The following is a 27,397-nucleotide window of genomic DNA, read 5'->3' as shown; positions in this document are numbered from 1 at the left end:
AATCGTAACTTTCAAAAAGAAATTGGATAAATACTGGAAGGGAAAAATTTACAGGGATATGGAAAAAGAGTAGGGAGTGGAACCAACTGGATAGCTCTTTCAAATAACCAGCACAGGCATGAGGGGCCAAAAAGGCCGCCGTCTGTACTGTATCATTCTATGATTCTATATTTGAATCCCTTCATGACCTCTCCCCTTCCTCTCCTTATAACCCCCTCCCAGCTCCCCATCTGTCTGATTCTGGCCTCTTGGTGCCTCCTCCACTCTGTTTGTTTCACCATTGGCGTGAAGCTCTGGAATTTCCTCCCCGAACTGTTCTCTACCTTGCTGTCCTCCTTTAAGGTCCTCCTTAAAACCCACCTCTTTGACCAAGCATTTGTTCACCACTCCGAGTATCTCCTTCTTTTGCTCTGCATTAATTTATCTTACGATTAAACTTCTGTAAAGCACCTTGGTCATTTTTCTGTGATATAAATGTAAATTGCTATTGTTGATACTCGCCATCTGGGCTCATTACTTGAAGTGAGGTGCTGCAAGTCAGTAGTAATCTATAAAAGTTGGAACCGTCAGGAGAGAGAGAGAGAGGGGTAAAGGGAGAGAGTTGAGGAGAGGTAATGAGCTCTAATCAATGTCAACTTTGGCTCAATTGGTAACACCCTTGCTTCTAGGGTCAGAAGGTTATGAGTTCAAAGCCCACTCCAGAGCCTAAGCAAGTAATCGAAGCTAACATTTCACTGCAGTGCCGAGGGAGTGCTGCATCTTTTGGTTAAGCTGAGACCCCATCTGCCCCTTTGGGTGGACATAAAAGATCCCTTGGCACTATTGGTAGAGGAGCAGGGGATTTCTCCCTGTGTCCTGGCCAACATTTGTCCCTCAACCAACACCACCTAATTGATCATTCATGCCATGCTGCTTGTGGGATCTTGCTGTGACTACACTTAAAAACAAAATTAAGGGCTTTGGGACACGCCGAGGACCTGGCAGGTGCTATCTAAGCAACTTTGCTTGAATCATTTTCTATCTGGTTTGCAGTGAAGCAGGTACTGGTGAAGTGAAGCTGCTTGTACCGCACTATAAGAGAACTCTCTTGACCCACATGCAACAGCCCACCTCCTCGACAGCACCATCATGTGACATGGTGAGTACCACCGACAGCTGATAAATAGAGTGTTTGACATCTATACAAAGAGTTCAGGACTTCACGAATAACGGCAGTAAGTTGGCTGCCGTGTTTCCCTACATTACAAAAGTAGACACGCTTCTTTGGCTGTGAAACACTTTGGGATGCGCTGAAATGCTATTTAACTATTTTTTCTTCTTTCTTTCTAACTGCTGTCACCTATGTGATTTTTTAGCCACTCAGCTTTGACCCTGTGGAGCCCTTAGATTTTGAAGCACATGTAGCCAATCAGATGGCACATCCTGAGCTGGGATCGCGACAGGATCTGGTGGATTTTCCCAAGGATGATGTTGAAGTCATATTATCTTCTCGAGAGTACCGGACAGTTAATCCCGCCGTCCCAGACAATTGGTAAGAGGAACGATTCTGAATAAAATGTAACATGGAGGCTGCATTGAGACTTATTTACTTCACTTTTTATCATTTTTAATTGTTGGATTAAATGTAGATGAAGGAAGGGTTAGAGAGCACATAAGCGTATTTATCCTATGCTAGTTGCGGGTCAGTATGTACACGTCAGTGACTTGTTGCTGTACCTGTTTGTAATGCACTGCTTTATGCATCAGTATTTTTCTCTTTGCACATGTGGCTAATTGACTTGTATGTAAGTAATCTACTGCCATATGTTTCTTTATCTTGCTCCTGTACATGCCTGTAACTCTCCCCTTATACCTTGCTGTCATGTCAATAACTCTCTGCCATGGGTTTATGATGTGTACATCACCAAACAACCTCCAAGCTTTGCTGAGACTAATTCATTTGGACCACTTTTGCCTCTGGCAGCAGCTTGCACTTGTACCATTAATGGTAGCCCACCCTGGATTCCCGTCACTCTCAAACACTCAGACCAATCTTCGTTAATTTAATTTGAAGTTGAATCAAAATCTAGATCCAAAGTAGCATTAACTATGTGTGTTTGTGTCAAATGGAGAAAGTGGAAACTTTTAACTTCTTGGTTCCCACTTGACTATTGCCCTGGTTTCCATGGCAATATGCCACATGCTGAACTTCCCTTCCCATGTTGTGTGAAAGTGAAGAATAGCAATGAGAAGATACCACTTTCATTCCCTAGGAGGTTAATCTCTAGATAGTCCCTTAAGTTTTAACTTATAACAAAAGATTTTCATCAACCTGAAAAGTTTTAGCAAATGTGCTAATTTATTAATTACTAGCCAAAATATTCCTATTATATATTTCTTGTGTTAGCCTTGTCTCAGTGGTAGCTTGGGTTCAGAAAGTCTAGGGTTTAAGTCCCATTCCAGGATTTTGACACACAATCTAGGCAGGACATTTCAGTGCAGTGCTGGGAGAGTACTGCATTATCAAAGGTGTTGTCTTTCAGATGAAATTTTAAGCTGAGCACACATCTGTCTGTTGATGCGGATGCAGGAGATCCCAGGGTAGAGCAGAGTGTCCTCTCAGTTTTCTGGGTAACATTCTTCCTTCAACCACTTTCACCGAAAACAGATTAACTGGTCATTAATCTTATTATTGTTTGCAAAACCTTGCTGTGTGCAAAATGGCAGCTATATTTTCCTATAGCAACAGCAAGTGTACAATATAATTCATTTGATGTGAAACACTTTGGATGCCCTGAGGATATGCTATGTACTAAGTTCTTCCTTAGATTTGTTTATTTGTTTCCTTTCCTTCCTGCTGTACCTTTTTAGGGCAATGAGTAATCCTTTTCATGTTGTGCCTTGACAGGAATAACTTGACCCCGCAGGTGAGGTCATGTGTTGAGACTTACACCAAGAGCTGGCTGACAGTTACCAGGAGGTAAGTGAAATATCATCACCTCAACCAGTGCAGCAAGGGGCAAGCTGAACACTGCCCAGAGTAGCTGTACATTATTATATCTACCTATGGGTTTACTGCGTGTCCAACTCATCCAAAGGGCACAAAGGATACTGATTTGTCAAATTTCACATTGGCTGGAAAGCAACCAATCAAAACAACAAAGACTTGTTCCATTATCTTCCCAAACATTCCCAGTCACCTCTCCTGAGAAACAAGTGGCATGTGCGCAGCCATGTTGGTTCCTCACTCAATTGTTTGACAGTTTTAACAGTCATTTTATACTAAATACAGAAAATCCACCAACTCTGAAAAGAATTGGCAACATTAACCATAGGTTTACCCATCCAACCCACTGGCACCTCCACCAAGTCTTGTCCCTCTCAGCGGGCCTTGGGTTTGTTTTGTGTTCAGTTCTTAGAACTTCAGTTCTTCAGCTTTTCCATCCAGACATACATGGGCACTCTGAATCCCTCATTCTAGACATCAACACAAGACTGAAGTGTGAACTCTTCATACAGTTGAACTGCACTCACCAGGCTCTGTACAACCTCACACAACTGAACTATGCGCTCCTCTGTCATCAGCAGTGGCCCTAGTACTGAACCTAGGGGAACTCCACTGTATATGTCACACCAGTGAGAAAACTAGCCATTTACCACAACTCCGTTTTCTATCTCTTAGCTAATTTTGTATCCGTGCTGCTACTGCCCTTTTTAGTCCATTGGCTTCAGTTTTGCTAACAAGCCAAACATAATTCCTTTTCATGTAGATTTGATAACTGACAGCATGTCAGGGATTTTTAGTTTTCTAAGCAAGTTAACGACAAACATGCCTTTCTTTAAGTTTAACCTAATATAATGCCTTAAGGTGTTTCACAGGAAAGCTATCAAACAAAATTTGACCCTGAGCCACACAAGAAGATAGTAGGACAGGTAACCAAAATTTGGTCAAAGAGGTAGGTTTTAAGAAGCTGCTTAAAGGATGGGAGAGGGAGGTTTGGGGAGGGGATTTAAGAGCTTGGGACCAGGTTGGAGTGTTTAAAATCAGGCATGCACAGGAGAGCAGAATTGGAGGAGTGCAGACATCTCACAGTGCAGACAGAGGGTTGGAGGTTACAGATAGGGAGGGGTGAGGCCTTGGAGGGATTTTGAACAGACATCGTGGCTAATATTTTCATAAACTCCCACACAGTAAGTTACAAACACCAGGTGAAAGGGTTGCTCAGCTGAGCACAGATATGACAGGAACTGGAACTGTAATAAAACAGACTGTTTGTTTCAGGATTACCCACAATATGTCCATCATTTATTGTATGTAAAAATGGAGGTTCTGACTGAACGAATAATTAAAAAAAGCAAAGATTCACGAGATATGTGCCAACATTTATTACCCATCCTTAATTGCCCATGAGAAGGTGGTGGTGAGCTGCTTTAGAGTCATAAAGTAATTGTCATTTATGGCACAGAAGGAGGCTATTTGGCCCATCGAGTCCATGCCTTCTTGAACCACTGCAGACTGTGTGGTGAAGTTTCTTCCACAGCTGTTAAGTAGGATGTTCCAGTATTTTGACCAAGTGCCAATGAAGGAACAATGATGTATTTTCAACACGGGATGGTGTGTAACTCGGAGGGGAACTTGCCAGGTGGTATTCCCAGGGGTCTGCTGCCCTTGTCCTTCTAGGCAGTAGATGTCGCAGGTTTGGAAGGTACTGTCGAAGGAGCCTCGGTGAGTTGTTGCAGTGCATCTTGTAGATGGTACACATTGCATCCACTGTGCGCTGGTGGTGGAAGGAGTGAATGTTTAAGGTAGTGGTGCATGGGGCGTCAACCAGGTGGGCTGGGTTCAGTGTAACACTTGTTTTTGATTTCTCTGCCAGATATCAGAATTGCAGCAATGAGAGTCGTAGGAAAGGACTGAATCTTCCTCATCAGATCTTTGAATCTGATGAAGGCTTCAACATGGAAAAGCAAAGTTTCCAGGTATGCCCTCATGACCCTCCTCCTGCTGGTGTGGCATGGGAACTAAATGGATATTTTCAAGTTCTAAGAAATATCATACAGCAAAATATTCCACAAAACATTCACAACATGGACAATCAGCAGTGGGACTGAATGATGCAAACAATAGTTAAAACAGTTAGTGGTGGTATGGTGGGGAGGGCAGCAGGGTTTATGGGGCGGGGAGGGAGGGTACTGGGGAGGAGTAGAGTGCGGTTTGGGGAGTTGTTCAGTTTGATGGGTTTAAAGAGTTCCCTGATCAGTTACTGGCTTTTGTGGTGCAAATTGTTGCCTATTTTAACATATTTCGCTCTTCAGCTGAAGTTTCGTCCTGTGAACGAGGGGCTCAGTGATCAGTCTTACTCCTGACGGTTGCAGCATAACATAACATGTTTTAGGTGCTGGATGGGGTTCCGAGCAAGCAGGCTGCTTTGTCCTAGATGGTGTCGAGCTTCTTGGAGCTAAACCCATCCAGGCAAGTGGAAAGTATTCCATCACACTCCTGACTTGTGCCTTGTAGATTGTGGACAGGCTTTAGGAAGCCAGGAGTTGGTTTAGTTGCCGCAGAATTCCTAGCCTCTGACCTACTCTTGTCGCCACAGGATTTTTATGGCTGGTCCAGTTAAGTTTCTGGTCAATGGTAACCCCCAGGATGTTGATGGCAGGGGATTCAGCAACAGTAATGTCGTTGAATGTCAAGGGGAGATGGTTAGATCCTCTCTTGTTGGAGATGGTCATTGTCTGGCACTTGTGTGGTGTGAATGTTACTTGCTACTTAGAAGCCTAAGCTTGAATGTTGTCCAGATCTTGCTACATGTGGACACGGACTGCTTCAGTATCTGAGGAGTTGCAAATGGTGCTGAACAATGTGCAATCATCAACGATCTTCCCCACTTCTGACCTTATGTTGGAGGGAAGATCATTAATGAAGCAATTGAAGATGGTTATGCCTAGGACATTGCCCTGAGGAGCCCCTGCAGTAATGTCCTGGGACTTAGATGTTTGGCTCCAACAACCACAACCATCTTCCTTTGTGCTAGGTATGACTCCAACCAGTGGAAAGTTTTCCCCCCGATTCCCATTGACTTGAATTTTGCTAGGGTCACTTGATGCCAAACTCAGTCAAATGCTGCCTTGATGTCAACGGCAGTCACTCTCATCTAATCTCTTGAATTCAGCTCTTTTGTCCATGTTTGGACCAAGGCTGTAATGACGTTTGGAGCTGTGTGCCTCTGGCAGAATCCAAACTGAGCATCAGTGAACAGGTTATTGCAGTGCAAGTGCCGCTTGTTAGCACTGTTGATGGCACCTTCCATCATTTTACTGATGATCGAGAGTAGACTGATAGGGCGGTAATTGGTTGGATTGGATTTGTTCTGTTACCATCTAGACAATACATTTATACACCCAGGCTGGCGGTATCAGCTCCTTTAAGGTTCATTATTACACTTCTGATCTGTGACAATGGCTGTAGATTTTAGCAGAACCCAGGACACAGGACAGAACTGTGCATCATATTGTTAAACTAGCAACATTGGAGAGAGGTTGCTGGAGAGAGGTCATGTGAACTGAACTGCTGGGTGTGCTTTGGAAAGAGCCTGTAACTCCCATTGTGAAATTAAATTGAGGTGAACGGGAAAAAAAATTCCCATGACGCTATTGAAGAAGAGGAGGGCAGTTCTCCCCGGTGTCCTGATCAATATTTATTCCTTATCCAACATCATCATGACAGATAGATGATTTGGCCATTATTGTATTGCTGTTTGTAGGACCTTGCTGTGTGCAATTTTGGCTGCTGTGTTTCCTATATTGCAACAATGACTATACTTCAAAAGTACCCCCTTAACTGGAATGACTGGGATGTCCTGAGATTGTGAAGGATGCTATAATAAATGCAAGTACTTTTTTTTATGCAGAGCTCTATTGCAGCCCAGGCAGATGAGCTACAGACTGAGACCCCACAGCTCTTCATTCAGAGTCTGCTGCAGCCCATTGATCTGGAGGAGGTTGACCGGAGGAATGAAATGATGCGTAAATCTGACAGGCTGGTGGATCTGTTTACACTCTACCCCCCATCTGATGAGGTGAGTCCACTTCACGTGTGTACTGAGGGTACAAACTGTGCTGTGTACTGGATCATTCGCAGCTGTTAACCTGCAGAAATGAACTGCAGAAAATACTGCACCAGTTCAGGAATGTAGTCGTGTGTGTCAAAGTAGGGTGTGGGGAAGGATGTGCATGTGGAGTGTTTATTCTGATGATATGCTGACGTTTAGCAGATACTCAGCAAGTCCATCAGCACCTGTGAAGACAAAACACAGAATGATTCCGTTGTACCCATCAGAGCCCAAATATAATCTTCACAGCTGCCGACCAACCTGCTGTATTTTCTGCTTATATTTCCCATGCCCTTTCCAATGTCCCTGTCCTCATCCCTCTCCCTTCCCTTTTCCCTCCCTGATGAATTATCTACTGTTTTGTAAGTTTAATTTTTCTTCATATTTTCACCTGCTCACAGGATGAAACCGTGCACCGAGTCATTCCACAGTCACCATGTGAACAATTTGAGCAGAGATTGCAAATTAATTTTCTGGAGTTAAAGTGAGTCACTTTTGCTCAATCTTTCAATTTAATAATATTACTTAATCATGGGAGGGCTGCCCGGTGACCCAGCTGCCACTCCCAGGACTGCCTGGTACCCAGCATTTGTACAATCAGAAATGTAACCCCTTCCATGAATCAGCACTATCGGACAGTATATTTGAACATGGGTGTTTAATTTCTTTCTTTGCATGATTAAATATACATTGTACTTAAGAGTGGTAACCTGGTGCCATTTTATTAATACAATTGAAAATGGGTTTTATCACAAAATTAAGCATTTTTACTAAGTGTCTAGCTCCCCACCTGTGAGTAATCTGATTTTAAATCACTGAAAATGACTTTTTAAAAACATATGCAGAACCATTTACCAGTTTCATTGAGTAAATTAAACATTTTTAATATGTAAAACTTTTAACACATGCCTACCATTGCCAGTGCATCAAAAAAAAATTCAATTTGAAGAGCTTCTTCAAACGGCCGCAAAATGTGCCAAGAAATGTGCATGCCAATTATTTTGAACTGGGATGTGGCCAGATTTGTAGGCGGGGCTGACTGCAGGCGAAATGCTTTTTAATCCAGCATTAAAAATTACAGAAACTTGACTTACACTTAACATAGCTAATGTTTAAATCTCCCTGATCATTTGTGCTGGTTTGGCCAATTTCACCTGTATCGTGCTGATGAAATGAATGGAAGCAGGCACCCCACCTTCCGACAGCGTTCCTTTTTATATCTCTTTAACAGTGATCCTCAGGAAATTCCCACATGTTCTGAATTCACATGATCTGAATTTCTGTACGTCTCAACTTGCAACATGTGAGAAACAAAGTCCTCACAATTTCACGTCACAATTACATTTGGTGTCTTTTCTTGACAGGTTTGAAATTGAAATCGAGCCGCTCTTTTTGATTTTAGCTTTGTACGATTTAAAGGAGAGGAAAAAGGTGATTATCAATGACACAGCTTTTGAAAGGTTTGTATGTTGTTGCCTTAGGATTTGTGGGGTCCAGCAGTTGGATCATGAGCTAGGAATCCGGGTACATCTGCTCGTTTTGCTTATACCTGAATATGTTTGGTGTGAAATGTCATCAGGAATGAAACTGAGGAAAAAATGTAAGCATTTTTGTCTATGATAAATTATTTGCTGCTGTTAACAGCTCACAGTGGGTTAAAGTTTGTTACTGTTAACTGTTTCTGCAGGCTGTGGACAATATTATTACGGTCTGATAGAATGTAGGGCATTTCATGGGTATTAAATGAACATATATGGTAGTTCCCATGGAGTCAAAGGTTGTTCAATATACTAATGCCCAGTGGGGCAGAGTTTCAGCACTATCTGTCTAGCAGTGTACTGGATAACTGTTTTGGTTACGTGTTAAGTTCCTTCAATGTTTGGAACAGATCATTGGGTTTTCAAAGACAAGCATCCTGTGAGTGGCTGATCCCCTGCATGTAGTTATAGGAATATGGTTTTTAATTCCCTTTGTTCTCCATATAAGTTTGCGGCTATACCTTGATTGTATTGCAACCAGACGGCTGTCAATCTGAAGCCAGCCGAGGTGAGATGTAAATCAACAGCTCCATGATAGCATACAGCCACATAAGAAATAAAAGGGAGGGTGATCGCTGGTCAATTTATTGTGGAGAGTTTCTGCAGCAGTCTTTGTTATTTGGGGATTTCAATGAGATTAGTGAAATTTCTAATTACTGTAAAAATGTTATATGTGCCAAGTACTGTTCATTAACGACAACAACAACAATTTGCATTTATATAGCACCTTACGTCACAGGAATGTGATCAGACCAAAAAACAACATTGAGCTTTAAAAGGAGATATTAGGAGGGATGACTAAAATTTTGGTCAAGGAGGATTTTAAGGGAGATGAGAGCGGTGGAGAGACAGAGGCTTAGAAAGGGAATTCAAGAGCTTAGGACTGAGATGACTGAAGGCATGACCTGCCAATGGTGAACTGAGGGGATTGAGTAAACATGTCTGTTTGTCAGTTTATAGCCTGAGCCTCTGTCTGCTAGGGTAAATATTCTTGCACCTACTAAAGCAAGGCGATCAGGTGGCAACACCTGATATATCCAGTAATCTGGGATACAATGACAATGGTTCCCTGTTCAACCCCAGGATCTCACTACATTTATCTAGGTATTGGGAAGGTAATGGGACATAGTGGATCACAGGAGTTATGAGGTTTCCTTATGAGAGTGACCAATAATACTGAAACCAAGGAAATATCAAGTGCATAAGATGAAAACCAGTAAGCAAGTAAGTTTGAGTGTTGACCTTTCTTATCTGATTCTGAAATGCTGTACTCTTGAATGAAGAGCGTGTGTATGGATTCTATTCAGCATGAATGTGTGTTGATCAGTACTGTCGCTTCTTCGAAGGCAACCTCTTATAAAGGTTTGTGGTTGATGTGTCCATCACAAAGTCCCTGTGTTTCACTTGCTGTTGCCCAATTGGAGCTGTCTTGGGGTACACACTCCTGCCAGAGCTAAGATAGGAGTTGGCAGTGAGCACTGATTTTTCCAATGTCTCTGATTATACCCAAAGAAGTAGTCACTATTGAGGAACAAACACAATTAAAGAGCCTAGTCATAAGCTTGTATCTGCATTATTTTAAATTCCACACTGCTGAGTATCTGCTCTGTTTTCATAGATTTCAGAAAATTTCTACTTAGATCTCAACTCTGAAGAATTTCGAGACATTCATCAGACAGAGGCACAGATGTTGTGCTACTTCAGAAAAGCCATCTTCTCAATCACCCAGCCCTCTTCTGAAATCTACCTGGTCATTAAGGTACTGTCTGTACCAGAATCCTGGCAGGTTTCTGGGCAACTCTATCTGGGAGTCTATTCCATGTATGGATCATTATTTGTGTGGAGACATACTTCCTGATATCAGTCCTAAAGTTACCTTTTGCGAGTTTGCACCTGCATCCCTTGTCCTACTCTCAAACTTTAACTTTTCCATATCCTGTAAGAGGGAAAGAAGAAAGAGAGAACTTGCATTTATATACACTTTTCATGACTTCAGGACATCCCAAACTGCTTCACAACCGATGAAATATTTTTAAATTGTAGTCATTGTTGTAATGTAGGAAACACAGCAGCCAATTTGTGTACACTGAGTTCCCACTAACAACAGTGCGATAAATGACCAATGGATCTGGTTTAGTGGTGCTCTTGTTTGAATAGTGCCATGGGGATCTTTTCTGAGAGGGTAGGTGGCTCTTTACAATCTTGTATCCTTCTATAAGATCACCTGTCAGATACCTGCTGTCAAGGCTGAAAAATTCAAGTGTTTTTCAGTCTTTCCTCAGACCTCTAAAACTAGGCAACAACTTGAACTGTTCACTGCACTGTCTGCAACTCCTGAATGTCTCAGTGACAAGAACTGAAGGCAGTATTAAGGTACAGTCTGAACAGAACACTATAGTTTGACCAAACCTTCCTCTGACTTGTATTTGACTGTTCTGATTCTATAGTTAAACATCTAGTTTAATTTATTAATTAATTGAATTTAAATTCCACCAGCTGCCATGGTGGAATTTGAGCCCATATCCCCAGGACACCAGTCAGTAACATTACCACTCTGCCACTGTCTGGGACTTTTGCTTATGCGTTAGAAGGTTATGGGTTCAAGCCTAATTTGAGTGCATAATTATAGGCTGAGGGAATTTTACATTGATGCCCTGTGTGCTTGTTCAGGTGCATGTAAAGGATCCCCTGGTATTAGTTAAAAAAGATTAACTGATCATTTACTTCCTTGTTTGTGGGATCTTGCTCTATGCAAGTTGGCTATCACATTTATCTATGTAACAGCAATGACAAAACTTCATTGATTGTGAAGTGATTTAGGATGTGAAAGGCATTATATAAATGTAAATTCTTTCTTATACTGAGGTGCCCAAAACTCTGCACAGTTCTGTATATGTGACCGAATTAACTCTTGTACAGATTCATCATCTCCTATCTTTTGTAATCAAGTCCCATGTATATAAAACTCAAAATATCACCTGCCCTCATGTTTTTTTTTTGGTTGAACAACAGTAATTGTACTTGATGTGGAATCGATCAATTTTTGGATACTGAGGAAATTGTGATGTGTAGATTGTGCAGGAAGGTGGAGTTGAGGTAGAAGCTCAGCCATGATCATATTGAATGGCAGGGCAGGTTTGAAGGGCTGAATGGACTACTCCTGCTCCCATTTCTTATTTTCTTATGGAAAAACGGATGAATAAGTGAGTACAAGATTTCAAATTAATTTGTTATTCTAGCCATAGTTCCAAAGGACCATAGGCATCCCTCTCCATTAGAGAGAGACAGTTGGTAATGTACAGCTTGAGGGTCACCACTCCACAAGCATGGGGCAAGGCAAGGAAGCAGGCCTCCATGAACTACCACAGCTAGTACGGAGATTGAACATGCATCTTTCTGCATTACACTCTAGACATCTAGCCAACTGAGCGAACCGATGACCAGTGCCACATAAGCCTATATAAAACTTTATGAAGACCTCACTTAGAGCATTGTATGCAGTATTGGGCTGTACAGTATCGGAAGAATATTGAGGTGTTAGAGAGGATAGAACACAGATTCACTAGGATGCAGCCTGACGTGAGGAAATACAAATATGAAGAAAAACTTGAAAAATTGAGAGACCTTTGTCAGAACAGTTCAGATTATAGGGTGATATGATAGAAAAGTTTAAAATTATGAGAGGATGGGACATTGAAGGTGTCTCTGGTCATTCTGTAGTACTCCTACAGTCTGTAGTTCAGCCTCCTTTGTAAACAATTGACCTTCATTAACGTTGTGCCAGTAATCTTTAACACCCACTTGAACAGCAGATGGGGCCTCAGTTTAACATCTCATTCAAAGAGTGGCAGCTTTGCCAATGCAGCACTCCCTCAGTACTGCACTCAGTGGCAGCCCACACTTATTACTCAGGTAAAATAAAAGCAAAACACTGCGGATGCTTGAAATCTGAAATAATAGCAAAGGAACTCTGGAAATACTCAGCAGGTCTGGCAGCAGCTGTGGAGAGAGAAGCAGACTTAACGTTTCAGGACCTGAAACGTTAATTCTGCTTCTCTCTCCACAGATGCTGCCAGACCTGCTGAGTATTTCCAGCATTTCTTGTTTTTATTTCTTAGTACTCCGGTCTTGGTGTGGGGCTCAAATCCACAACTTCTTAACTCCGATGAGAGTCCTACCAACTGAGCCAAGCTAACACTGTGAGCCATAAGTTAAAATTTTGGGTGGTGGTCCTTCACCAGATGCTGACAGAGCTGCTGTTTATATTCTGTTTTGATATCCGTTTGATGATTCATAGGATCTCCACTTTGTGTGTTGCAGGTGGAGAAGGTGCTGCAGCAGGGTAGTATCACTGAGTGTGCTGAGCCATACATGACTATAAAAGAGTGCGAGACGGCCAAGGTATGTGAATGGAACCTTCCAGAAACTCCTCTTCCCCTTCCCCTGTGTAGATGAGGCCAACTGTTCATAATCTCCCAGAAGCCCCAGCACTGGGCAAATGCTAAAACAAAAAAAGGAACAGTAAATGATTGAGTAACTCTGCAGTACATTACAAATATGTATCTCCTTCATTAGAAGTCCTGTTTACAAAGATCTTCTTCAGCACCAATTGCTCGTCATGAATCCTAATCAAATCTGTCTTAGAATGATTGCTTTATGGGATGGTTAACCACAGCATTTAAAATGAATAGTTGCTGTAAGTTTTCTTTGTTCTTGTTGCACTGTGCTGCTTGTGGTGTGTGTTGAGATTTGAATAGAGTTTGTTTGCTCCACTGCTTTAGTGTGATAGACTGTGTCTCGGGGACAAGCACAGTTTGATTTGTGTTAATATGTGTAAACGTCCTATAGTGGTGGGTTACAGGCTTCAGCTTGTGGACTTGATTGACAAATCACTGTCAGATTTCATCCCGCATTCATTCTCTTGTGACTCTTTCTTTGGGGGGAGGTGCGGGGGAGTGAGGGTGGGCTTTATGGTGGGTACAGTCAGTGAATGGGGGTTAAAGGCCTGCTACCCGACCCAAACCCAACGGGACCCAACGACATGTGTTGGGTTTGGGTTGGGTTGGGCCGCTCTTCAGCCACGGGTCAGGTCCAGGTTGGGCCAGGTCCAGGTCGGACATACACAGCAAGAATTGCAGGTAAGTGTTAAAAGTTTAAAACTTACCTGAGCTGCGAGTCCGGGATGTCAAGCAGGAAAACTCTTGAGTCTGCGCAGTGAGTGTGTGAGCGTCTCTATGATGTCATCACGCTCATGCTGCAGCTTCCTGAAGATTGGGAGTTGCAAGGTAAGTAAAGGGAACATTCCGGGGGTCGGGTCGGGCTTGGGGGGGAAAATGGAGGGAGTCGGGCCGGTCGCGCTCGGATCTGATGTGGTTCCGTTGGGTTCGGGTTGGGGTTTTTTCTGTGACTTGAGCAGGCCTTTAATGGGGGTATGGGTGGGGTCAGTGAATGGGAGTGTGGGTGGGGTCAGCGAATGGGAGTGTGGGTGGTGGGAGGGGATAATGAATGGGGGTATGGGTTGTGGGTGGGGACAGTGAATGGGGACATCTTCTTTGGCCTCCTTATCTCGAGAGACAATGGGTAAGCGCCTGGAGGTGGTCAGTGGTTTGTGAGGCAGCACCTGGAGTGGCTATATAGGCCAATTCTAGAGTGACAGACTCTTCCACAGGCGCTGCAGATAAAATTGGTTGTCGAGGCTGTTACATAGTTGGCTCTCTCTTTGCGCTTCTGTCTTTTTTCCTGCCAACTGCTAAGTCTCTTCGACTCGCCACTTTTTACCCCCTCCTTTATGGCTGCCCGCCAGCTCTGGCGATCACTGGCAACTGACTCCCACGACTTGTGGTCAATGTCACAGGACTTCACGTTGCGTTTGCAGACGTCTTTAAAGCGGAGACATGGACGGCTGGTGCGTCTGATACCAGTGTTGAACTCGCTGTACAATGTGTCCTTGGGGATCCTGCCATCTTCCATGCGGCTCACATGACCAAGCCATCTCCAGTGCCACTGGCCCAGTAGGGTGTATATGCTGGGGATGTTGGCCTCCTCGAGGACTTCTGCGTTGGAGATACGGTCCTGCCACCTGATGCCAAGGAATCTCCGGAGGCAACAAAGATGGAATGAGTTGAGACGTCGTTCTTGGATGTCGTACGTTGTCCAGGCCTCGCTGCCGTAGAGCAAGGTACTGAGGACACAGGCTTGAAACACTCGGGCTTTTGTGTTCTGTGTCAGTGCGCCATTTTCCCACACCCTCTTGGCCAGTCTGGACATAGCAGCGGACGCCTTTCCCATGCACCTGTTGATTTCTGCATCTAGAGACAGGTTACTGGTGATAGTTGAGCCTAGGTAGGTGAACTCTTGAACCAATTCCAGAGCACGGTTGCCGATATTGATGGATGGAGCATTTCTGACTTCCTGTCCCATGATGTTCATTTTCTTGAGGCTGATGGTTAGGCCAAATTCGTTGCAGGCAGCCACAATCCTGTCGATGAGTCTTTGCAGACACTCTTCTGTGTGGGATGTTAATGCAGCATCGTCAGCAAAGAGGAGTTCCCTGATGAGGACTTTCCGTACTTTGGTCTTCGCTCTAAGACGGGCAAGGTTGAACAACCTGCCATCTGATCTTGTGTGGAGGAAAATTCCTTCTTCTGAAGACTTGAATACATGTGAGAGCAGCAGGGAGAAGAAGATCCCAAACTGTGTAGGTACGAGAACACAGCCCTGTTTCACGCCACTCATGTTAGGAAAGTGGTCTGACGAGACACCGCTATGCTGAATTGTGCCTTTCATATTGCCATGGAATGAGGTGATGATACTTAGTAGCTTTGGTGGACATCCAATCTTTGCTGGTAATCTGAAGAGACCACGTCTGCTGACGAGGTCAAAGGCTTTGGTGAGATCTATGAAAGCAATGTAGAGGGGCATCTGTTGTTCGCGGCATTTCTCCTGTAGCTGGCAAAGAGAGAACAGCTTGAAAGCCGCATTGTGTCTCAGGGTAGACACGCTCAGCCAGCTTCTGGAGTCTGTTTAAAACGACTCAAGTGAAGACTTTCCCCACTATGAATGGGGACATAGTTGCATAAAAATTACATAAAAAGAACTCATTGTTCTGCTGTGTCCCAAAATTATCATCACTGAGGTCTATTTAACAGATAGAAAGAAAGGCTTGCATTGATATTGTGCCTTTCATGACCATGTGAAATCTCAAAGCACTTTATAACCAATGAAATACTTTTGATGTATCGCTACTGTTATAATGTAGGAGATGTGGCAATGAATTTTTGAATAGCAAGGTGCCCTGAATAACAATATGATAATGACCAGATATTTGGTTTTAATGCTGTTAGTTGAGGGATAAATATTGGCCAGTACATCGGGGAGAAATCACCAGCTTTTCTTTGATATTGTGGCGTGGGATCTACCTGAGAGAGCAGTTAAAGCTTCGGTTTAATGTCTCATCTGAAAGACAGCACCCCCTCAGTCCTGAAGTGTCTGCCTAGATTTTGGGCTTTTGTGTCTCAGGAATGGGATTCAAACCCCTAACATCTGACTGGGAGACAAGAGTGTTATCACTGAAATGACCTGTTTTATACCTGTTGTAAAGTTGCCTGAATATGATCCAGGACAGATTTATTGTGACTTATAGGCTGGTGGAGTTATATCCTCAGCTGACACAATATATGTTTAAGCCCTGCCTTGTCTCTTTTTGCCCCACTAGTTGACATGTATTGAGTTTGCTCAGAAAAGGGTCTCTGCCAGACCTCCCTTAGAATCATAAAATAGAACAGTACTAGAAGGAGGCCTTTTGGTCTATCAAATCTATCGAAGAGCAATGTAAAGGGGTGTCGAGTGGTCTCTGCCAGACTTTCCTTGTCTGCTTAGAGAGGTCAAAGAACTTGCATGACCTCAGGATGTCCCAAAGAGCTTTTCAAGGTAATGAAGTACTTTTTTTTTTGAACTGTAGTCACTGTTGTAATATAGGAAAGATGGCACTCAATTTGCACACAGATGGTCCCATAAACAGCAATGTGATAATGGACAGATTATCTGTTTTGATGTTGGTTGAGGGGCAAGTATTGTCCAGGAAACTGGGGAGAATTCCTCTGCTTTTAAAAATGGTGCCGGGGATCTTTTAGGTTCACCTGAGAGAGCAGATGGGGCTTTGGTTTAACATCTCATCTGAAAGATGGCATCTCTGACAGTGCACTCCTGCAGCACTGCACTGAAGTGTCGGCCTAGATTTTGTGTTAAAGTCTCTGGAGTGGGACTTGAAGCTACAACCTACAACTTGAATGCTGACCTCACCTGTCTGCTCAGAATACTGTACAGTATTAGTCTCCTTATTTAAGGAAGGATGTAAATGCATTGGAAACAGTTCAGAGAAGGTTTACTAGACTAATACCTGGAATGGGCGGGTTGTCTTCTGAGGAAAGGTTGGACAGGCTAGGCTTGTATCGCTGGAGTTTAGAAGAGTAAGAGGCAACTTGATTGAAACATAAAAGATTCTGAGGGGTCTTGATAGGGTGATGTGGAAAGGGTCACTGTTTAAAAATAAGAGGTCGCCCATTTAAGACAGAGATGAGGAAAAAAATTATCACTGAGCGTTGAGTCTTTGGAACTCTCTTCCTCAAAAGGCAGTGGAAGCAGAGTCTTTAAATATTTTTAATCAGAGGTATATAGATTCTTGATGAACAAGGGGGTGAAAGGTTATTGGAGGTAGGCGGGAATGTAGAGTCGAACTTACAATCAGATCAGCCATGATCTTATTGAATGGCAGAGCAGGCTCAAGGGGCCAAGTGGCCTACTCCGCCTAATTTGTATATTCGTTTGAAGCGCGGTTTTTGCTGGACCTTCCCAATCCACAGAGGTTTTGCTCATGCCTTGAACAAAATCCCTGCATTTTTATATACTTTCCAGAGTAAAGAAAAGATTGGAAAGCTGCGGTTCCAAGCAGCTTCCTTCTGTCAACGTCTGAGTTTGTATCGGATGCCGTTCGCCTGGGCTGCAGTCGACCTCATGAGCCTCATTTCCAACCGTGGTTCTCAGAATTCACTGGACAGAGAGACCATCATTGCAGGTAATTTAATCAGAAAGAAAATATTATTAAATCATTGAGCTGTGTGATTCATATTGCCCTGTTGGTTTAGTGGATAGCTGCAGCACCCTATTGAAGGCTCAAGGCTCCATTCCCAATTAGTCCTCTGTTAGCTAACCTCAGCCAGAGCTACAACTGGCCTCTGTCAGTGAGGGGAATAACCAACCAGAGGTCCTGATCACTATTCAGTCACCTCGAGTGTTTGTGGTGTGTGTCAATGCCAGTGTCTCTGTATGTATGCATGTGTGTGTGTGTCCATAGACATAATTATGTTCCTTTGTATTTAGAACATAGAACAGTACAGCAGAGAACAGGCCCTTCGGCCCACGCTGTTGTGCCGAACCTTTAACCTACTCTAAGATCAAACTAACTACCTACCCTTCATTCTACTATCATCCATGTACCTATCCAAGAATCGCTTAAATGCCCCTAATGTATCTGCTTCTACTACCACCGCTGGCAGTGCATTCCACGCACCCACCACTCTCTGTGTAAAGAACCTACCTCTGACATCTCCCCGAAACCTTCCTCCAATCACCTTAAAATTATGCTCCCTGGTGATAGCCCTTTCCGCCCTGGGAAAAAGTCTCTGGCTATCCACTCTATCTATGCCTCTCATCATCTTGTACCCCTCTATCAAGTCACCTCTCATCCTTTTTCGCTCCAATAAGAAAAGCCCTAGCTCCCCCAATCTTTCTTCGTAAGACATGCCCTCCAGTCCAGGCAGCATCCTGGTAAGTCTCCTCTGCACCCTCTCTAAAGCTTCCACATCCTTCCTATAATGAGGCGACCAGAACTGAACACAATATTCCAAGTGTGGTCGACCCAGGGCCTTATAGAGCTGCAGCATAACCTCGCGGCTCTTAAACTCAATCCCCCTGTTAATGAAAGCCAACACACCATACGCCTTCTTAACAACTCTATCAACTTGGGTGGCAACTTTGAGCGATCTATGGACATGGACCCCAAGATCCCTCTGTTCCTCCACACTACCAAGAATCCTGTCTTTAAGCCTGTATTCCGCATTCAAATTCGACCTTCCAAAATGAATCACTTCACACTTTTCCAGGTTGAACTCCATCTGGCACTTCTCAGCCCAGCTCTGCATCCTGTCAATGTCCCGTTGCAACTTACAACAGCCTTACACACTATCCACAACTCCAGCAACCTTCGTGTCATCGCCAAACTTGCTAACCCAGCCTTCCACTTCCTCATCCAAGTCATTTATAAAAATCACAAAGAGCAGAGGTCCCAGAACTGATCCTTGTGGAACACCACTGGTCATCGAGCTCCATGCTGAATACTTTCCATCTACTACCACCCTCTGACTTCTATGGGCCAGCCAATTTTGTATCCAGACAGCCAACTTTCCCTGAATCCCATGCCTCCTTACTTTCTGAATGAGCCTACCATGGGGAACCTTATCAAACGCCTTGCTAAAATCCATATACACCACATCCACTGCTCTTCCTTCATCAATGTGTTTTGTCACATCTTCAAAGAGTTCAATAAGGCTTGTGAGGCATGACCTTCCCCTCACAAAGCCATGCTGACTGTCTCTAATCAAACCATGTTTTTCCAAATAATCATAAATCCTGTCTCTCAGAATCCTCTCCAATATTTTGCCCACTACCGACGTAAGACTGACTGGCCTATAATTCCCAGGGTTATCCCTATTCCCTTTCTTGAACAAGGGAACAACATTTGCCACCCTCCAATCATCCGGTACTACTCCAGTGGACAGTGAAGACGCAAAGATCATCGCCAAAGGCGCAGCAATCTCTTCCCTCACTTCCCGTAATATCCTTGGGTATATCCCGTCTGGCCCCAGGGACTTATCTGTCCTCATATCATTCAAAATTTCCAGCACATCCTCCCTCTTAACCTCAACCTGTTCGAGCATATCAGCCTGTTCCACGCTGTCCTCACAAACGACCAGGTCCCTCTCACTAGTGAATACTGAAGCAAAGTATTCATTTAGGACCTCCCCTACCTCCTCCAACTCCAGGCACAAGTTCCCTCCACTATCCCTGATCGGCCCTACCCTCACTCTGGCCATCCTCTCGTTCCTCACATAAGTGTAGAACCCCTTGGGATTTTCCCTAATTCTACCCGCCAAGACTTTTTCATGTCCCCTTCTAGCTCTCCTAAGTCCATTTTTCAGTTCCTTCCTGGCTACCTTGTAACCCTCTAGAGCCCTGTCTGATCCTTGCTTCCTCAACCTTAAGTAAGCTTCCTTCTTCCTCTTGACTAGCTGTTCCACAACTCTTGTCATCCAAGGTTCCTTCACCCTACCATCCCTTCCTTGCCTCATCGGGACAAACCTATCCAGCAGTCGCAGCAAGTGCTCCCTAAACAACCTCCACATTTCTGTTGTGCATTTCCCTGAGAACATCTGTTCCCAATTTAAGCTCCCCAGTTCCTGCCTAATAGCATTGTAATTCCCCCTCCCCCAATTAGATATTTTCCCATCCCGTCTGCTCCTGTCCCTCTCCATGACTATAGTAAAGGTCAGGGAGTTGTGATCACTATTACCAAAATGCTCTCCCACCGAGAGATCTGCCACCTGGCCTGGTTCGTTGCCAAGCACCAAGTCCAACATAGTCTCCCCTCTAGTCGGCCTATCTACATATTGAGTCAGGAAACCTTCCTGGACACACCTGACAAAAACTGCTCCATCCAAACTATTTGCACGAAGGAGGTTCCAATCAATATTAGTATATGCTGGATGAGGACGGAAATGGACTTAACTTCGATTTCCCCCTGAGCTGAACAGCCTGCCAACACTCTAAATTCAGACTCACCCATGTTAAATGGGCATTTGGGTGAATACCAGAGAGGAGGGAGGATTCCTGCAGAAAACTGGGAGTTCAGTGGGAAGCAACATAAATCATCAATTTTGGTTCTGATTACTTTTATTGGTCCAGTCACCACAGCTTCAGTGAAGGGATTGAAAATAATTCCTCCAGAGATTCAATTGTGGCGGTCAGATTCCAATCCAGAACTTGCACACAGTACAAACAACGACCAGCTCTGGCAGGTTCTGTTCAGTTCGGAGATTTCTAACTGGCAGGCTGACTGATGTTGGCCTTGGATTAGGCTGGATGCTGAGCTGCTGCAATGAAGCTGCTGTAGTAAAGCTGGTATTAACTCTGTGTGGAGTTTGCAAGTTCTCCCTGTGTCTGCGTGGGTTTCCTCCGGGTGCTCGGGTTTCCTCCCACAGCCAAAAGACTTGCAGGTTGATAGGTAAATTGGCCATTATAAATTGCCCCTAGTATAGGTAGGTGGTAGGGGAATATAGGGACAGGTGAGGATGTGGTAGGAATATGGGATTAGTGTAGGATTAGTATAAATGGGTGGTTAATGGTCGGCACAGACTCGGTGGGCCGAAGGGCCTGTTTCAGTGCTGTAAAATAAAAAAAAATAAAAAACTCATGTCTACTGACATTTTGCCTGTTTGCTGTCAGTGGCTCATTCTCAGACTGTTAAATTATATGAAGGCAATTTTAACCAGTTGTGAAACTGGTGAGATCGGGTGCAACACTGGTTTTATACCCAGCAGGTTTTACTCACGATTGAAGGAGAGTATTATTGGATGATGTTAAAAACCAGCTTTCTGCCTGATGACTGGCCTTCGTGCCTGACGACTTAGGTACATATTGCCCCACCTATAGAATCATACATCACAGAAGGAGGCCATTTGCTCCATCATTACTGTACTGCTCCTTTTAAAAGAGCTATCCAGTTAATCCTGCTCCCTTGCTCTTTCCCCAGAGCCCTACAAACAAAATAACAAATAAAATCAGAAAATACTGGAAATATTCAGCAGGCCTGGTGCAACTGTGGAGAGAGAAACAGAGTTAACGTTTCAGATCGATGACCTTTCATCAGATCTCCAGCATCCGCAGTATTTTGCTTTATTAATAAAATAACAGAAATAGCTGCTGATCTTTGGGAAAGTGGAACTGAGCACATTTAGTTCTGTAACTGTTCCTTTGTGTGTTGTACATAGGGAGTGGGAGTGAGATGCGCTCGCGATCACTGGACAACAAGTACAACATCCCCCCATTTCGATCTGTACAGTACAGCCTCAACTTGTTCAATAAACAGGTATGATGACCGCACATTGTAACAAACCAGGTGACACTCAATGTTCATCTTTTCCCAGGTATGCTTGACTTGTTCTTTTCTCAGCCTAGCTCGATCGTTGCCCAAAGCAGTCCCTGTATTTCCTGTAAATGCCTGCTGTCAGTACCTGATAGAACTCTTACTGACCTCTGCTTCCGCTTTCACTGCAAACTTCCTCTTCAGTCAGTTTCTGTACCTGTCTGTGACTTCACTTTGTGTTGTTTAAACCCAGACAGTAAAGCTTTGACTGAGTGCTTGATGGCAGGAGGTCAAAGTGCAACCGTGTCCACTTGACATAATGAACTGATTCCATTGGAGGTTCTCAGCCGAGCCTTATCACCATCTGTAGGTTGATCTCCAGATGCCAGAAATGCTCCTCATTTAGGGCTTGCCCATGGAGTGGGAGGAGGGGTTTGAGCCCCAGTCCCCCAGTATCTCTAATTTAAAATTCTTGTCCTTCTCTTTGTCTCTCTTATCTCTGGAAACCCTTTGGGCCCTACGCTCCCCCCAAATTCTCCATTCTTCAGATTCTGGTCTCCTGTGCATTTTCCCCTTTGCCCCACCTCTGGCGCCATGCCTTCATCCTCTTAGATACTCTGAAATTCCTTTCCCACACGCCCCTGCCTCTCTTTCCTTTACGACTTTTCTTAAAACCTGCCCCTTCAATCAAGCTTTTTGATCACCCCTCCAAATTGATTCTTTAGTATTGCTGAAAATAGAGACATGTTGTCGAAAATTTTTTTCCAGCGCTCATCAGGACAATCCGCAAGAATACCAATGTAAGGAAAACAACAACTTTATACAGTATGAGAAGAGAGTGCTGGTTGGTTGGCAAGTGAACGCTGGTAGAGGCGTTGCCATGGAGCATGCACCAGTTTATGGTGACTGATAGTTAAATGTCAAAGAACAAAGAACAGTACAGCACAGGAACAGGCCATTCGGCCCTCCAAGCCTGCGCCGATCTTGATGCCTGCCGAAACTAACACCTTCTGCACTTCCGGGGCCCATATCCCTCTATTCCCTTCCTATTCATATATTTGTCAAGATGTCTCCTAAAAGTCGCTATCATATCTGCTTCCACCACCTCCCCTGGCAGCAAGTTCCAGGCACTCGCCACCCTCTGTGTAAAAAAAAACTTGCCTCGCACATCCCCTCTAAACTTTGTCCCTCACACCTTAAACCTATGTCCCCTAATAACTGACTCTTCCACCCTGGGAAAAAGCTTCTGACTATCCATTCTGTCCATGCCGCTCATAACTTTGTAAACCTCTATCATGTCGCCCCTCCACCTCCGTCGTTCCAGTGAAAATAATCCAAGTTTTTCCAACCACTCCTCATAGCTAATGCCCTCCAGACCAGGCAACATCCTGGTAAACCTCCTCTGTACCCTCTCCAAAGCCTCCACGTCCTTCTGGTAGTGTGGCGACCAGAATTGCACGCAATATTCTAAGTGTGGCCTAACTATGGTTCTGTACAGCTGCAACATGACTTGCCAATTTTTATACTCTATGCCCCGACCGATGAAGGCAAGCATGCCGAATGCCTTCTGGACTACCTTATCCACCTGCGTTGCCACTTTCAGTGACCTGTGGACTGTACGCCCAGATCTCTCTGCCTGTCAATACTCCTAAGGGTTCTGCCATTTACTGTATACCTCCCACCTCCATTAGACCTTCCAAAATGCATTACCTCACATTTGTCCGGATTAAACTCCATCTGCCATTTCTCCGCCCAAGTCTCCAACTGATCTATATCCTGCTGTATCCTCTGACAATCCTCATCATTATCCGCAACTCCACCAACCTTTGTGTCGTCCGCAAACTTACTAATCAGACCAGCTACATTTTCCTCCAAATCATTTATATATACTACAAACAGCAAAGGTCCCAGCACTGATCCCTGCGGAACACCACTAGTCACATCCCTCCATTCAGAAAAACACCCATCCACTGTTACCCTCTGTCTTCTGTGACTGAGCCAGTTCTGTATCCATCTTGCCAGCTCACCTCTGATCCCGTGTGACTTCACCTTTTGCACCAGTCTGCCATGCGGGACCTTGTCAAAGGCTTTACTAAAGTCCATATAGACAACATCCACCGCCCTTCCCTCATCAATCATCTTCGTTACTTCCTCAAAAAACTCAATCAAATTAGTAAGACACGACCTCCCCTTCACAAAACCATGCTGTCTCTCGCTAATAAGGTCGTTTGTTTCCAAATGGGAGTAAATCCTGTCCCGAAGAATCCTCTCTAATAGTTTCCCTACCACTGACGTAAGGCTCACCGGCCTGTAATTTCCTGGATTATCCTTGCCACCCTTCTTAAATAAAGGAACAACATTGGCTATTCTCCAGTCCTCTGGGACCTCACCTGTACCCAATGAGGATGCAAAGATTTCTGTCAAGGTCCCAGCAATTTCTTCCCTTGCCTCCCTTAGTATTCTGGGGTAGATCCCATCAGGCCCTGGGGATTTATCTACCTTAATGCTTTGCAAGACACCTAACACCTCCTCCTTTTTGATAATGAGATGACTGAGACTATCTGTCAGCAACACATGTGGTGTTCGCCACTAACAGGATGCTGCCATCAAGCCAAAAAGACGTCCTGCCTATCACACAGATGAGTAATGTGATATATGAATTTCAGTGCCAGTGTGATGCTAGGTATATAGGCCATACATTCCAAAGACTGGTGGATTGTATCAAACAACATGCCCATTGCAAATAACAGAAGGGACAAAGTACAGGCCATACCCAACCAGCCTGCAAAACTCAAAATACAGTGTCCAGCATTGGATGTGCTTCCGTGATTGGACAACATTTGCTAAATAATCCTCAGTGTGCTAAGAATTACGCAAACAACCAATTTAAGATTGTCAGTAGGGCTCGCAGTGTGGTGCATTTGCACATACTGGAAGCTACATATATTAATACACATAGCCCTGTTAGTTGCAGACAGAAAGAACATGTACAAACATTGTGCCTGTTTCAGCTAAACAAAATAAGTGACAGCCATTCACTAGTTCATTTGTCAGGGCAATGCCTTGACCTATCAGAGTCAAGCTGCCTGGTTTAAATTTCAAACAAAGCTTGGCAGTTAACTGTCAGTCATCATAAACTGGTGATTTCTCCCTGGCAACGCCTCTACCAGAGTTCACTTGCCAACCAATCAGCGCTCTCTTCTCATTCAGTGTAACGTTGTTGTTTTCCCTTATATTGGTATTCTTGCGGATTGTCCTGATGAGTGCTAGACGAAAAGCTTTGACAACATGTCTCTATTTTCAGTAATAGGCAAGTTCTGTACTACCACACGACTATAAATCGATTCTTCTTTGGCTCAGCATTTGTTTACCTGATGCCTCTGAAGCACCCTGGGACATTTTCTATATTAAAGGTGCTACATCAATGGAAGTTGTTGCTTTATTTGATGATATAACAACAGTGACATCACATCAAAAATTAATTCATTGTCTTGGACGAATGTGCACCATAATTCAATAAATCCCAACAGATGAACGGCCTCCATATTCAATGGACTTGTTAGTCATGGGTGAAATGCTCACCTCCGAGTCAGAAGAAAGAAAGACTTGCATTTGTACAGAAGAACATGGGTTCAAGTCCCACTCCAGAGACTTGACTGCAAAATTCAGGCTGACACTCCAGTGCAGTACTGAGGGAGTGCGACACTGTCAGTAGTGCTGTCTTATGGATGAGATCTTAAATGGAGAGCCCATCTTCCCTCTCAGGTAGACATAAAAGAGCCCATGGCACTATTTTGAAAAAGAGCAGGAGAGTTATTGCTAGTTTCCTGGCTAATATTTATCTCTCTTACTAAACCAGTTATCTGATCATTATCACATTGCTGTTTGTGGGAGTTTGCTGTGCGCAAATTGGCTGCTGTGTTTCCTCCATTACAACAGTGACTACACTTCAAAATTACTTCATTGGCTGTAAAGCACTTTGGGAGATCATGAGGTTGTGAAAGACACTATATAAATGCAAGTTCTTTCTTTTCTAAACACCAGTTAAGATGATCGCTAACCCATAGACAGTTGGACAGTCTATTGATAACTTACAGACAGTACTGATCTGACTTAACCTTTTTAATACATAGAGAATGGGCAAGGGAGCTTTCTGACGTGTGAATTCTTTAATCTTAAAATAGTGATTTTTGTGCAATTATTTGATGTCCATTCTGAAGTGAGTGTTTAATCCCTGGATGTAATTGGATGTGTGCAATGTTTGTCTTTATGAATATGTTTCCACCTTTATCTTTATTCACACCCACACAAAGGTCAGTAAGACTGCTACCAGGTACTGACAGATCTTGATTCCAGCCTCAGGAGCTGCACTCAGGAGTCCTGTTCATATCAAACTCACTCATTTTACAGACCTTATCAGAGAATGAATGTACTCATTGTCCCAAGGGCTGGAAGGTGTTCAAATTCTTCATGGCCGCATCCCTCACACCAGTATAACCTGAGTTGACAATGAGGAGGAGGTCCACTCCACAGGGAATGCCCACGTTGCGATCAATACCTTAGAGTATTTAACAGTCTGTCCTGACACTCGTGATCCAATTGACTGTCCTCAATGTGGCTCCATTGTCAGATTGCTCAGAGAAACTGTGTTTCTCTCTGTTCAGGAGGAAGATAAGCTAAGTGACGAAGACCTGATGAAGTTTATCACAGATGAGAAAAAGCCATCACCTTTACTGAGGCGGCTGCGCAAGATCCCAGGTAACCTTTAAAATAGTCAGCACAGGTCCCTGGGAATTCGACACTCTGCAATACATTACCCTTTCCCTGGGAATTTTAAACTTTGCAAAACATTCCTGGATCCTTGGGAATTCTAGACCCTGCATTCCAGTCCTGGGTCCCTGGGCACACTGCATGTATGGGGTAGATGTGGCTGTCGAACGGGCTGGGCTGTCACTTGGGCTGAGATGTGTTCACGAGATTTTTATTTTCAATTGTAGGTGTTTTCCGATTTGAAGTGATCCCTGTTAAAGATACTCTGTCCTGTTGCTTCACTCCGGACTTTTTGGAAGTAAAGTCATCATACAAAGAGAATTCAGAGCTGGCTTTGGAAGTTTTAGAATTCCCTCTGCCGGGGGTTTCCACCCCATATACAACATACAGGTAAGCTGGAGCTTGCAACTTTCATTTCCAAACAATTGCACGCTGGACTATGACAGTTGGGGACAGATGAAGTAGTGTGACTCTGCATGATGCTCCTAGGATTTCCCAGCTGCTTATGGCCTCACTCAGTGCCTGAGGTTTGAGGCATGCACTGGGAGTTTAACATGTTGGGAATTCCGCTGCACCGTGTGTGTGAATGCTGCTTGTTAGGGTGAGAATGGCTGAGTTACTTTGCGGGGGTGGGGGGTTGGGTGGTGGGCTGCAATGCAGAGGTCGTATTGCTCTGGGGAGGGGGGTGGTGCCAGTGTTATTGGGGGTGGGTTGGTGTATTAACTGGGGGCAGGCCACAAGTTGATGGTGTTGCTGGGCAGTGGTTGTTTGTTGGTGGCGTTACCTAAGGATAAGAG

At 44.0% G+C, this 27,397-nt stretch overlaps 1 protein-coding gene across 5 annotated transcripts in view; it reads left to right on the top strand.

Moving 5' to 3' along the window:
• Nucleotides 1-27,397, top strand: part of LOC137351703 (dedicator of cytokinesis protein 7-like) — a 215,906-nt gene that overhangs the window by 11,576 nt on the left and 176,933 nt on the right. For 4 of the 5 annotated variants that reach the window (XM_068016430.1, XM_068016429.1, XM_068016428.1 and 1 more), the window contains exons 2-14: nucleotides 1,033-1,138; nucleotides 1,356-1,531; nucleotides 2,888-2,959; nucleotides 4,857-4,959; nucleotides 6,894-7,061; nucleotides 7,496-7,578; nucleotides 8,459-8,525; nucleotides 10,251-10,391; nucleotides 12,953-13,033; nucleotides 17,546-17,705; nucleotides 21,736-21,833; nucleotides 26,495-26,588; nucleotides 26,828-26,990. In XM_068016430.1, the coding sequence (XP_067872531.1) occupies nucleotides 1,097-1,138; nucleotides 1,356-1,531; nucleotides 2,888-2,959; nucleotides 4,857-4,959; nucleotides 6,894-7,061; nucleotides 7,496-7,578; nucleotides 8,459-8,525; nucleotides 10,251-10,391; nucleotides 12,953-13,033; nucleotides 17,546-17,705; nucleotides 21,736-21,833; nucleotides 26,495-26,588; nucleotides 26,828-26,990 (1,448 nt within the window). In that variant the 5' untranslated portion in view covers nucleotides 1,033-1,096. The remainder of the gene's footprint in view (nucleotides 1-1,032; nucleotides 1,139-1,355; nucleotides 1,532-2,887; nucleotides 2,960-4,856; nucleotides 4,960-6,893; nucleotides 7,062-7,495; nucleotides 7,579-8,458; nucleotides 8,526-10,250; nucleotides 10,392-12,952; nucleotides 13,034-17,545; nucleotides 17,706-21,735; nucleotides 21,834-26,494; nucleotides 26,589-26,827; nucleotides 26,991-27,397) is intronic. The other variant, XM_068016431.1, reaches the window with a different exon arrangement.

Source organism: Heterodontus francisci, chromosome 36 (assembly GCF_036365525.1).
Source record: "Heterodontus francisci isolate sHetFra1 chromosome 36, sHetFra1.hap1, whole genome shotgun sequence".
In the NCBI taxonomy this organism is placed as follows: Eukaryota; Metazoa; Chordata; class Chondrichthyes; order Heterodontiformes; family Heterodontidae; genus Heterodontus; species Heterodontus francisci.
The sequence above is the reverse complement of the archived record's forward strand: the minus strand, read 5'-3'. Positions and strand labels throughout refer to the sequence as shown.